This window comes from Nomascus leucogenys, chromosome 14 (assembly GCF_006542625.1).
Source record: "Nomascus leucogenys isolate Asia chromosome 14, Asia_NLE_v1, whole genome shotgun sequence".
In the NCBI taxonomy this organism is placed as follows: Eukaryota; Metazoa; Chordata; class Mammalia; order Primates; family Hylobatidae; genus Nomascus; species Nomascus leucogenys.
Window position 1 is genome coordinate 91285440 of NC_044394.1, and position 12630 is coordinate 91298069.

General features: G+C 54.1%; 1 protein-coding gene across 5 annotated transcripts in view; it reads left to right on the forward strand.

The window, feature by feature from the left end:
- MGAT5B (alpha-1,6-mannosylglycoprotein 6-beta-N-acetylglucosaminyltransferase B) overlaps positions 1 to 12630 on the forward strand; it is an 83977-nt gene that overhangs the window by 13021 nt on the left and 58326 nt on the right. For all 5 annotated transcript variants that reach the window (XM_030827479.1, XM_030827481.1, XM_030827483.1 and 2 more), the window contains one exon: positions 1235 to 1382. In XM_030827479.1, the coding sequence (XP_030683339.1) occupies positions 1235 to 1382 (148 nt within the window). The remainder of the gene's footprint in view (positions 1 to 1234; positions 1383 to 12630) is intronic.

A 12630-nucleotide genomic window follows, 5' to 3' on the forward strand; every position in this document is an offset into this window, starting at 1 on the left:
CTTCTGGGGAGCCCAACCCACGGCATCCTCCACTGGGCCCCTGGACTGGCAGCCTGGGAGCGTCAAAGGTTCGTGTCCCCAGGTGACTTGGCTCATTTTGGGGGAGTGATTTCAAGCCTGACCCATAGGGGTTTGGGAGGAGCTGAGTTGGGGATTTTAGTGCCTGGAGCCCAGCACCCTATGGACTGTGTGGAGGGACAATGTGAAGCCTTCAGATTTAATTAAAAAGGAAGGCAAGAACTCGCTCCTGCACACTGGCACGTGCAGCGCTAATGATCGGGAATGATTAGAAAGGCAGCCGTGGAGGATTGCAGGCTGGCTAACGGGATCTTGGTCGAAGTGCCTCGTTTTCATTTAATTTTCTTCTTCACAAGGTCTCCCCCGCCCAGGCTGGGAGCAGAGGGAAGAGCAGCCGCCTCAGCCCCAGGGAACCTGCCCTTGTCAGTTGATCTTTGGGAACCCAAAGACCAGCTTGAGATTCAGAACACATGCGTTAGGTTTCCAACAGGAGGGTCCAGGGAAGAGGGGTGGGGAAGAGATGGAGTTAGGGCCCAGAGGCTGAGCAGGAGAAGGAGGACTGGGGAAGCGACAGGGCCCTGGGCCCCTGAACACAGGCTCCCAACTTCCCTGCATGTCCGGATCCGTGGGGAGCAAGGAAAGTGCAGATTCCTGGGCCTCGGGCCCTAGAGAGTTGTGTGGGCAAATCTAGACCAAGGCCCAGAAATCTGAATTTTAACAGCCTGGCCAGAAGATTCAGATGCTGCTGGGCGATTGGCCACACTTCTAGGAACCCTGATCTAGAAGTCCTGCCTGGAGCTTACCGTTTGGGGGCTCTGGGACTTCTGTCCCAGTGCTGGGCCTTCTCTGCCATCTCACGGACATGAGGGTTGTTGGGCCCCAGAGCACCTCAAAGGTTACATCTAAAGCTCCATTTTACAGTTGACACAATGGAGGCCCAGAGGGCTTAGGAAATGATCCCAACGTCACACGGCTGGTGGAGAACAGGGCTGCCCAGGGCTCTGCACTCCACCACGATGCTGTTCTCTGCGCCACAAAGCAATGCAGCAAAGGGGTCAGGAGTGCCTGGGAAGATGGGGCTGAGGCTGGGGTCTGGTGTTGGTGCTGGGGGACTTTGGGGCCAGCTTTGAGCTGCCCCAGCCCAGACACCAGGTGGCTTCAGGTGGCCTCCAGGCTGCTCGGGCCTCCCCTAACCATACCCACACTCTGCCCACAGTGATGGGGGGCCCCGAGTCCCGCGGCGTCCTGCGCAAGATGAGCGACCTGCTGGAGCTGATGGTGAAGCGCATGGACGCGCTGGCCAGGCTGGAGAACGGCAGTGAGCTGCACCGGGCCGGCGGCGACCTGCACTTTCCCGCAGACAGGTGAGGGGACGCGGGGGGGAGGCACATGGAGCAGGGGAGCGGTGGCACCTGCCACTCCGCCCGGGGTGCTGTCTGTCATCTCCTTTTGTGAATCTGGAGAAGATTTGGACCACGCAGTAATACAGTCCAGAGTGCATTTCTACCACCCAAATGTAACAACTGTTAACATTTTGTTGCATTTGTGGCCTGTTTTCCTCTTTAAATAAAACGTCACAGATGAAAATTGAAGGGCCCTTTAATGACTTCTCCCTAGAGACAAGTGCCTCCCTGAATTTGCTGTTTTTCCAGTCCATTCCAAGCACATTTGCACATGTTTAACACACACATTATAAATGCATAGTGTGTGATTTTAACAAATTCCATGTAAGTGGCATCTCACAGTACATATTCCACTGCCTTTTTTTTTTTTTTGAGACGGAGTCTCACTCTGTCACCCAGGCTGGAGTGCAATGGCATGATCTCAGCTCACTGCAACCTCTGTCTCCCAGGTTCAAGTGATTCTCCTGCCCCAGCCTCCTGAGTAGCTGGGACTACAGGCACATGCCACCATACCTTGGTAATTTTTGTGTTTTTAGAAGAGACAGGGTTTTACCATGTTGTCCAGGCTCGTCTCAAACTCCTAATCTTGTGATCCGCCCACTTTGGCCTCCCAAAGTGCTGGGATTACATTTACTGCCTTAAAATATTTTTTTTTTTAAATTTTTTTTGAGACAGTCTTATTCTCAGCTGGAGTGAAGTGGCATGATCTTGGCTCACTGCATCCTCCATCTCTTGGGTTCAAGCGATTCTCCCGCCTTAGCCTCCGGAATAGCTGGGACTAAAGGTGCATGCCATCAAACCTGGCTAATTTTTGTGTTTTTAGTAGAGACAGGGTTTTACTTGCTGGCCAGGCTGGTCTCGAACTGCTGACCTCGTGATCCGCCCGCTTCAGCCTCCCAAAGTGCTGGGATTACATCTATTGCCTTTTAAATTTAAAAAAAAATTTTTTTTTTTGAGACAGTCCTACTCTGGGCTAGAGTGAAGTGGCACGATCTTGGCTCTCTGCAACCTCTGCCTCCCAAGTTCAAGTGATTCTCGTCCCTCAGCCTCCTGAGTAGCTGGGATTACAGGAGTGCACCACCATGCCAGTTAATTTTTCTGTTCTTTTTAGTAGAGATGGGGTTTCACCATGTTGGCCAAGCTGGTCTTGAACTCCTGACCTCAGGTGATCCAACTGTCTCAGCCTCCCAAAGTGCTGGGATTATAGGCATGAGCCACCCGGCCTTTTTTCAAACATTTTTTCACAATGATTTTGAACTCTGTGTTGAGGGGCGTGTGTGGATACTATGTACCCCTGGCCATTTTTGCCAAGTAGAACTTTCTGGTTTATTTCTTCTAAATATTCCCCTGCTTCCGCCAGGATGTCTGAGAGCCCAGAATCTGTGCTGTTATCCTACAAGCCCCAGGGACACATGAGGTGTGACAACCAAATCATGTGTCCTAGGTATATAAGGCATCTCCTGGACCTCAGAGAACAGGAGTGCGGGAGGTCGGGCTGTCCCGACTGGCCCCTAGAGGTGGATGTGGAAGGAGGGGCTTTGACCCCACCCTATTCCAGGGAGACGAGCTCCACTCTCCCTCTTTTATATGTTGGGGTTCTTTATGAAATTGATTTGCTAAATGTATTCTAGCTGCTCAAAATTAAGCTTGAAACACGCTTTTAGGCAATTTGCAGAAAAGCTATTTCTCAGCCAGCGTGTGTGATGGAAAAGCCAAAGCTCTAGGCATTTCTAAAGTACGGAGTTGGGTGAAACCGAAGAAAATGATGACCCACAGGAGGTGACTGTGCCCGTGGGAGGGTTGGAGGGACACCTGCCTGAGTCAGGCCCTGAAACACAGTGTGCCTGTGTAGACTGGTGTTGGGATCCTTTGTAGACTGGCGTTGGGATCCTTTGTAGACTGGTGTTGGGATCCTTTGCCGTGTGGCCTGCTGGTGCTGGGCTGCTGGCCACGGGGCCAACCTCTAACTGGCCTTGACAATTAAGTGAACGTCCTGGATGCCTGGTAGGCCAGCCTGGTGTGAGCGTCATTACCCTCATATTAGCTGACATTTACTCAGAGCACACTAAGCACCTGGCATGGTTCTTACTGCATAAGCTTAAGATAGGTAAGATAAGATAGATCTTACCTATCTCACAGCCATCTTATGGTTTAATCTTTAAAGATTTAATTAAATCTTTACTCTCTCAGAGGAGGAAACTTTAAATCTCCCAGAGGAAGAAACTGGGGCACAGAGAAGTTCAGAAACTCACCCAAAGTTGCACAGCTGTAAGAGGCTGGACCTGGCTTTGGGTTCAGGCTGACTGGCTCCACAGCCCACATTTCTAAGCACTGTGCTCTTGATGATTCATTAAATATGCGGTTATATGTGGTTTGGTTTTTGTCCCTTTCTAAGAGGTTTTATTTATTTATTTATTTTTTTGAGATGGAGTCTTGCTCTGTTGCCCAGGCTGGAGTGCAGTGGCGCGGTCTCGGCTCACTGCAACCTCTGCCTCCCAGGTTCAAGCGATTCTTCTGCCTCAGTCTCCCGAGTAGCTGGGATTACAGGTGCCTGCCACCATGCCCAGCTAATTCTTGTATCTTTAGTAGAGACTGGGTTTCACCATGTTGGCCAGGATGGTCTTGATCTCCTGACCTCGTGATCCACCTGCCTCGGCTTCCCAAAGTGCTGGGATTACAGGTGTGAGCCACTGTGCCTGGCCTACTGGATTTATTTTTTAAAAAGATCATTCTGATTGCTGTGTGAAAACTGGATTAACAGGGTGGCAGGAGGGGAAGCAGTAAGGCTGTGGTAGAGATGGGGAGTGCCGGCAAAGGGATCTGAGCTTCCTTGGAAATCCCCCTGAGGCATGAGGCCATCTTCCTCTCTGTGTGCACGGATCCTTCTTCTCTGACACTGTCTGTGTGCCCTCGGATCTAGCCCCTGCTCCCCAGCTCCATCTTTCTCCCTCAGATCCAGTCCTTTGCCCCTCTTTCATTCCTTCTGCTTTCCTGTCTGCCCCCAGCTGTGCCTCTCATGCAGCCTCTGTCCGAAGGCCTGTTCCCCAGGTCAGGAGCAGGCCTTGTTGGTCTCTGTTGAGGATATTGCTGCAGGCAGCAGAGCTGAGGGTCCAGTGGATCCCTGGACTCCAGGTCTGACTTCTTGGGCTGGGGGTGGCACTGCTGGCACATCCAGTGTTTCTCTGATTTTCTTCCGGTCCTGGCCTGTGCCTCCCTCCCCTGCCCTGCCCTTTGTCTCCTCCTGGGGAAGGAGTGAACTTGTAGGGGGAGCGGGAACATGCGCCACCTCCCAGCTCCCTCCTGGGAAATAGCAACCATCCATCATGACCAGCAGAGCCCATCACACCCACAGGCAGAGCCATCAATTTCAGGGACACTGTGGTTGCTGGTTTCAGGGAGAGAAATGGTGGCTGTGTCCTGGGCCTGTGAAAGCCGCCTGCTCACACGCTCCCGTGCACAAACACTCCTGCCCCCTCCCCACCCTGAACCTGACTCCCGGTTAACCAACCTGCAGCTAGACCGGCAAGAATCCTGCAGGAGTGCCTGCTGCTGCATTTCCAGAAAACTCTCAGGTGCCTGCACTTGGATTCCCCACTTAGAAATTTCCTGTGGCTTAAAAAAACACATCCCCTGTTCTTCCTCAGACCTTTTGGAAGCTTCTGGGCTGCTGCCTTCCACTCATGGCTGGTGTATCCTCAGGGAAAGTAAATTTGCAATTTTAGCCTAGGAAAACATAATTAGAGAGGCAGATTTGCTGCAAATGGCATCGTATTATGTATTCTAAAGCCAAATAGTAATGATCTTTGAATTTTCCATAAGGCCATAAAACCACCGAAATTTGAGGCTGTCTGGATTGAAGAGGTCAGTCTGTATTTGTTGAATGCCTAGTGTGTGCAGAGTCTGGGCTGGAGGTTTGAGAGCAGGTGGAGGGGACACAAAAAAGATGGAATTCCACTGCATGCCCGGTGCCCACCCTGGCCGGTGGCCCCTGGGAGTGGGGCAGACCTGGGCGGCCTTGGGCTCTGCGAGCCTCAGGTTCTTCACGTGCGTGTTAGAGATGATGCTGATGGGAGGCCTGGGCCCTGTGCTTGGCGCTCAGAAGAATAGTTTGTCTCCTTTCCTTTCCTTGTACCGTGAGGGTCCAGAGAAGGGGGTGACCCAGCCACTCTGTGGGAGGCTTAGAATCACCAAGTCCCCATGGCACAGGGGAGTTTGGGATAGCCTTGAAGGAGGGACATTTTGACTGGGGAGACAGCCAGCACTCTGGACAGTGGGAAGGAACAGATGGCCCTGCAGACCCAGATGTGGCTGAGCCCGAGGGAGGTGGACCAAGGAGGAGGGGCCACCTGAGAGCACTGTGGCTGGAGGACCTGGTGAGTGAGGGGCAGTGGTGGGCTTGAACCCTGAACTTTGATGGCTCTAAAAACCGCCTCCAGGCCGGGTGTGGTGGCTCATGCCTGTAATCCCAGCACTTTGGGTGGCCAAGGTGGTCGGATCACTTGAGGTCAGGAGTTCGAGACCAGCCTGGCCAACATGATGAAACCCCGTCTCTACTAAAAATACAAAAATTAGCCAGGCGTGGTGGCACATGCCTGTAGTCTCAGCTACTTGGGAGGCTAAGGCAGGAGAATCGCTTGAAGCTGAGAGGCGGAAGCTGCAGTGAGCCAAGATCGCACCATTGCACTCCAGCCTGGGTGACAGAGTGAGAGTCTGTCTCACAAAACAAAAAACAAAAAAACACTGTTGTCCTCTAGACTCCCCAGTTTATGTCTTAAGCTGGGGCTGGAGCCCTGGATGCCGCTGCTCTCAGAGTAGGCACCTGCCAACCCACCTGGGTGTCCTGGGAACGCTCAGACGTGGGGTCTCCTGGTTGCACCCAGGGCCCCCTTCTCTCCCAGCCCCCATCTCAGGCTGTATCAGTGCCATTATTGCCACGGCTTGGACCCCAACCTTGCAGTCACCCCTGACTCTTCTCTCTCATACACTTGCCCTGTCCCTCAGCAAATTCTCCCACCTTCAGAATATGCCTTAGAAGCCCACCTCTTCTCACCCCACCGACTGACCCCAACCAGTGTTCCAACTCAGCAGCCACTGGGGTCTTTCTTTCCCTCCCTTCCTTCCTTCCTTCCTTCCTTTCCTTTCCTTTCCTTTCTCTTTTCTTTCATTCTTTTTTTTTTCTCTTAACAGAATCTTGCTCTGTCGCCCAGGCTGGAGTGCAGTGGCACAATCTAGACTCACTGCACCCTCTGCCTCCAGGGTTCAAGCAATTCTCCTGCCTCAGCCTCCCAAGTAGCTGGGATTACAGGCGTGCACCACCATGCCCGGCTAATTTTTTTTGTATTTTTAGTAGAGACGGAGTTTTTGCATGTTGCCCAGGCTGGTCTCGAACTCCTGACCTCATGTGGTCTGCCCTCTTTGGCCTCCCAAAGTGCTGGGATTGCAGGTATTAGCCACCGTGTCTGGCCCAGGTGGGTCTTTCTAAGTCATCAATAAGTCCAACTCCCTCCTCTACTCCCCACTCCCTCATGGCCCCCCCAGCTCACTCAAGTAAGAGCCCAGGTCCTTCCACTGGCCCCACCATGCCTGGCCCCATGTCCCTCTGGCTCCTCCTGCTGGTTCTGCCACTGTCCCTGGATCACAGTGATCTCAGGCTTTGCTTCCCCGGGCAGGTGGTAATGACACCACACACAGCCCAACCCCAGCTCTGCTCCTTTTAACAGGGGGAGTGCATGTGTGCATGGGTGTATTTATGTATTTATTTTTTTGTCTGGGAGAGAGGAGTCCTCTCTGCTCTCACTTGGGGAGGGGGCCTCCCCAGCATCTGGTGGGGCTCTGGATGGGGCCAAGGGGGAGCTGAAGCAGAAGAGAGCAGTGCGAATGCAAGCCAGGCTGGATGCTGGGGTGGGGGCTCCCTGTCCCGTGTGGCGTGTGTGAAAGAGACAGAGGCAGACACAGAGACACAACGACAGAGAGGATTCGTCTCCCCGGCTCCGGCGCTCGTGTTTCCAGCCGTGTGCACTCAGGTCTCCCGGTATGCGTGTCTATAGGCACCTGTGTATGTGAGTCTCTGTGTTTTAAAAGGAAAGTGATCAGTTTCATAATAAAATAACAACCCCAGCAAGCACCCTAGCCAGCGGCGGGGAGATCAATATCCCCGTTAATTGAATGCAACTCTCGTAAATCAAGAGAGGAAGTCAGAATTAAACCTCTTTCCTGAGGTGGCCTGGAGAGCTCGTTCTCAGGGTAAGCAGACTGGACCAGAATCAGTGATTACCTCGTGGGACTGGGAGGAAGGGGCTGAGCCTCAGGGGCCTCTTTGAGGGACCAGCCTGAAGGGAGTTGAGGATTGGGGCCTGAGAGGAAGTAGTGACCTGCCACGGGCCACCTGCGGAGCCAGAGTTCCCCGCTGGCCCTGGGCCATCGCCTTAGGCCTCAGGTGGTGGAGGGAACAGAGCATCTGGGTCCGGCATGTGGCCTGCAGTGTTGGCTGCCTCTTTGTTCCCCTGGGACAGTGCCCGGAGGCTGGCTGCACGAGGGTCGGCCTTGGGAAGAGGCATGGGCGGTGATCAGAGGCCTAGCTTGGCATTCTTTTACTTTCTGAGTAAGAAACCATGGTTTTGGTGGAATGCCTGGGGCTTAGTGGGTGTGCAGAAAATATACTCAGGCCCAGATCTCCCATGCCAGGTGCATTGAGCTGTTTTGCAGATGCAGTGAGAAGATGCAAGGCTGGCGAAGGGGGCGGTGTCAGTCCTGAGAGCTCGCAGTGTGACCTTGGAAAAGCCACTATATCTGTCAGACATCCTGGGACCTTGGGACCCAGGCAGGCTCTTGAGATCACAGTGCCCATGGGAGGTGACTGAGCCCATGGGAGGTCACTGTGATGGGTTTGGGCCCACCAAGGGTGGCTCCAGCAGGCAGGGAGGGAAGAGCTCTCAGGGAGCGCACCTGATAGCCTGGGAAGTCACCGTCCCCTCTCCCCATCCCCGCCTAGAGCTGTCTGCAAAGCCCTCTGGTCTCAGAAGCTGTCACGGGCCACCATGGGTACCTTCACTGGGAGAGAGGCATCTGGTTGGCAGGTCAGGGGCCTCTTTCAGCCAGTGCCACCCAAGGGCAGCCCTCAGCCCACAGGGGCATGTTCTGAATTCCAACGGGCTTTGCTGCAGAGCTGGCTGAAGTAATAATTATTAATCATCATAATAATTGATGATAATAATGACAATAGTAAATAATAATATCAGCCACTCTCTATTGGGCACTTAGAAACTTTGAACGTCACTAGAGCTTGGTGAGGAGGATCCCATCCAGGTCTGAGCCAGGCCTGCACTGTTGTCACAGCCTCGCGGTGCCGTGAGCCGAAGCAACCATGTGACAGCACATTTACTGGGGATGGGGTGTGAAAAAGTCCCAAGTTCCCAGTGCGGTCCCTGCCGGGCTGGGAGGGAGGTGGGACCCTTCAGGCTGCAAGTATGTCCTGTTGGTCCCGAGGGCTTCCTGATCATGACGAATGTCCGCAGCTTTTCTGTTGAAAGCAGGGCGGGACCAGAGACTTTCACTCCCCTCTTATTGGCCATGCCGTGGGTGGTCTCCTGGCCTGGCTTGGGAATAACCTGTCACTACAGGATCATGTGCCAAGGCCTGGGCCAGACTCACTGCTACCAGGAACCCAGGCCCCACAGAGTCCTGGGTCTGAAGGGGGACAGTGAGTAGTGGATCTCAGGGTCACCCCCTCAGAAGGGGCTGCAGTCCTGTCCTCGGTCCCTCTGAGCCATTGAAACCTCGGGTGGAGCAATTTCAGGGTCGGGAGACTCACTGCTTTCTGATGTGGTCCATTCTGCTGTTGGGCAGATCTAACTGGGACTTCATCCAGAAAGGGGTGAGACCTAGCTTTGACTGAATGTCCATTACGAGTAGTGATAATAATAATAGTAATAACACCACCAATAATCATTAAAACTAGGTATGAGCACTGGGTACACCTAAGTGTAGGTATACCTGTAACTACGTGTAGGTGTCTTAGGAGTTCAGGCTACAATAGCAAAGTTCCACAGCCTGGTGGGCTCATAGACAACAGACATTTCTTTCTTGCTTTCTTTTTTTGAGAGAGGGTCTCCCTCTGTTGCCCAGACTGGAGTGCAGTGGCACAATCGCAGCTCCCTGCAGCCTCTGCCTCTCGGGCTCAGTCACTCCTCCTGCCCTAGTCTCCTGAGTAGCTGAGACTGCAGGTGCATGCCACCATCCCTGGCTAATTTTTATATTTTTGTAGAGATAGTGTTTCACCATGTTGCCCAGTCTGGTCTTGAACTCCTGAGCTCAAGCAATTGGGCCACCTCAGCCTCCCAAAGTACTTGGATTACAGGCGTGAGTCACTATGCCCAGCCTCAAGCATTCATTTCTCACAGTTTTGGAGGCTGGAGGTCTGAGACCAGGGTGCCAGCATGGTCAGCTTTTGGGGAGGGTCCTCTTTTTATAACTCTTTTGGGTTATAGATGGTCAACTTCTTGCTGTGTCTTCACACGGTGGGAAGAGGCTGAGAGAGCTCTCTGGGGCTTTTTTTTTTTGGAGACTGAGTCTCCCACTGTCACCCAGGCTGGAGTGCAGTGGCACGATCTCGGCTCACTGCAACCTCTGCCTCTCAGGTTCAAGCAATTCTCCTGCCTCAGCCTCCTGAGTAGCTGGGATTACAGGTGCCCACCACCACACCCAGCTAATTTTTGTATTTTTGGTAGAGATGGGGTTTCACCATGTTGGACAGGCTGGTCTCAAACTCCTGACCTCAGGTGATCCACTTGCCTCAGCCTCCCAAAGTGCGAGGATTACAGGTGTGAGCCACTGTGCCCAGCCAGGGGCCTCTTATAAGGGCACTAATGCCATTTATGAGGGCTCCACCATCATGACCTAATCACCCCCAAAGGCCTCAACTCCTAATACCATCACATTGAGGGTTAGGATTTCTTTCTTTCTTTTTTTTTTTCCTGGAGACAGGGTCTCCCTCTGTCACCCAGGCTGGAGTGCAGTGGTACAGTCTCGGCTCATTGCAACCTCTGCCTTCTGGGTTCAAGCGATTCTCCTGCCTCAGCCTCCCGAGTAGCTGGGACTACAGGCGCCCGCCACCACACCCAGCTAATTTTTTGTATTTTAGTAGAGTCGGGGTTTCACCATGTTGCCCAGGGTGGTCTCAAACTCCTGAGCTCAGGCGATCTGCCCGCCTCGGCCTCCCAAAGTGCTGGGATTACAGGCGTGAGCCACTGCGCCCGGCTCAGGGGTTAGGATTCCAACATACAAATTTTGTGGGGACACAGACATGGTTCATAGCAGCAGGCAAGACAAGTGCCTTCTATTGCTTACTCCTTCACGCAGCTCTCCGAGGGTTGCCTCCTTTGACAGACAAGGGAGCTGAGGCTCAGAGAGGCTCGTGGGTCTAGGACATGCAGCACAGGGCCAGCCTGGTGGCCTGGCTGGCTCCAAAGTTCTCGGTACTTCGAACACAGGGTTGCTCCTCTTCTAAGCCTTCCGTGGCCCTAACAGGCCTTGAGGAGGGCAGGGGGCTTCCTGGAATGTGTCCCCTGACCCCACTGAATAAGAAAAAGCCAGCACAGTGAGGCAGGTGTGGTATCAGGGCCAGGAGGTAGGAAGTCTCTTTTTGAGACGGGGTCTTGCTCTGTTGCCCAGCCTGGAGTGCAGTGGCTCGATCACAGCTCACTGAAGTCTCAACCTTCTGGGCTCAAGCAATCCTCCCAGCTCAGCCTCCAGAGTAGCTGGGACCACAGGCATGTGCCACCACACCTGGCTAATTTCTGTATTTTTAGGGGTGATGGGGTTTCACCATGTTGGCCAGGCTGGTCTCGAACACCTGACCTCAGGTGATCTGCCTGCCCTGGCCTCCCAAAGTGCTGGGATTACAGGCGTGAGCCACCACGCTCGGCCAGGTAGGAATTCTTTAGAAGGAAGCTCCAGGACTGTGCTGGGCCAGTGGCCTCTGCCCCCCAATGAAGCCCCGAGTGCCAGGCAAGAAGGAAACTGGCAGACCCTGTGTGGAGAGGAGAAGGTGACCTCAGGCTGGTCCTGGGGCTCCAGATGCAGGGCACTGGCACAGAACATCTGGGATCCCCAAGGCCACCCTGAGGTCCAGTGATTTACTAGGAGGACTCAGAACTCAGCACAGCCATGATCCTCACGGTGACAGCTTATTCCTGTGAAAGGATATGGATGAAAATCAGCCAAGGGGAGCAGCGCCCGGGTGGGGCAGGGCCCTGGAGACCCGCATGGAGCACCGGTGTTCCTCTCCCGGTGGAGCTGTGACAGCGCTTGCTCTCCCAGCAACGACGTGGGACAACACGCATGGGTGTTGCCAGCCTTGGTGCCCAGTGATGTTATGGGGGTTCAGTCTCAGAGACATGACTGACCACTCAGGGGGCTGACCTCAGTCTCTGGCCCTTCCAGAGGTCAAGCTGAGACGGCGTGGCCCAAGGCCCCCACCGTCAACCGCAGGGAAGCACAGACTCTCGGGGGTGGCCCAAGGCCCCAGGTAGACAAGGACACTCTTATCAGGGGGACACTCCAAGGGCTGAGGGGTGAGCTCCCGGGAGCAGGTCCAGGGTGGGCCTTTCTTTCTGATGTGTGGGTGTGGACACCCCAGAGCTGCCCAGCTCATCCGTTACTGCACGCACAGCACGGGCTCTTGGGTACCTGCGTGTTCTTCCCTCTTGCCCTTGAGTGGCTCAGTGATACCCTGTGATGCACCCCAGGGTCACCCCACACAGACGCACCCCAGATTGCTCTCCCCTGGGCCCCCTCTCCCTGATAACCCTCCTCAGGGTGTCCTTGAGGCTGGGCCTGTGTTTGGTTCATCTGTGTTTGGTTCCTCTGTGCCCAGCACAGAGCAGCCACGTGGTAAACACGTGTGTAGGCACGTGGATGATGGGACCTCCTCCGGGGACACCCTCTTGAGCTCTCCAGCCTCCCCTCTCCCTGACTCTCACGGGCCAGGTCTTCACTGTTCGTATTCACGCTGCTCTGCTGGAAGCCGCCGGTTCAAGCTCACCTGGGTCCACAGCCTTCCTCTCTTAAAATGCATGTTAACAAAGACATCAAAGAAAGGAAAATGTACTACAAGCAGGACCAAAGGGCTCAGGGGCATCTGCACCAGCTGGAGAAAGACTGGGTGCACTTGGTGGTGGGAGTGAGGCCCAGGGGATTGTCCCCTGTCCCC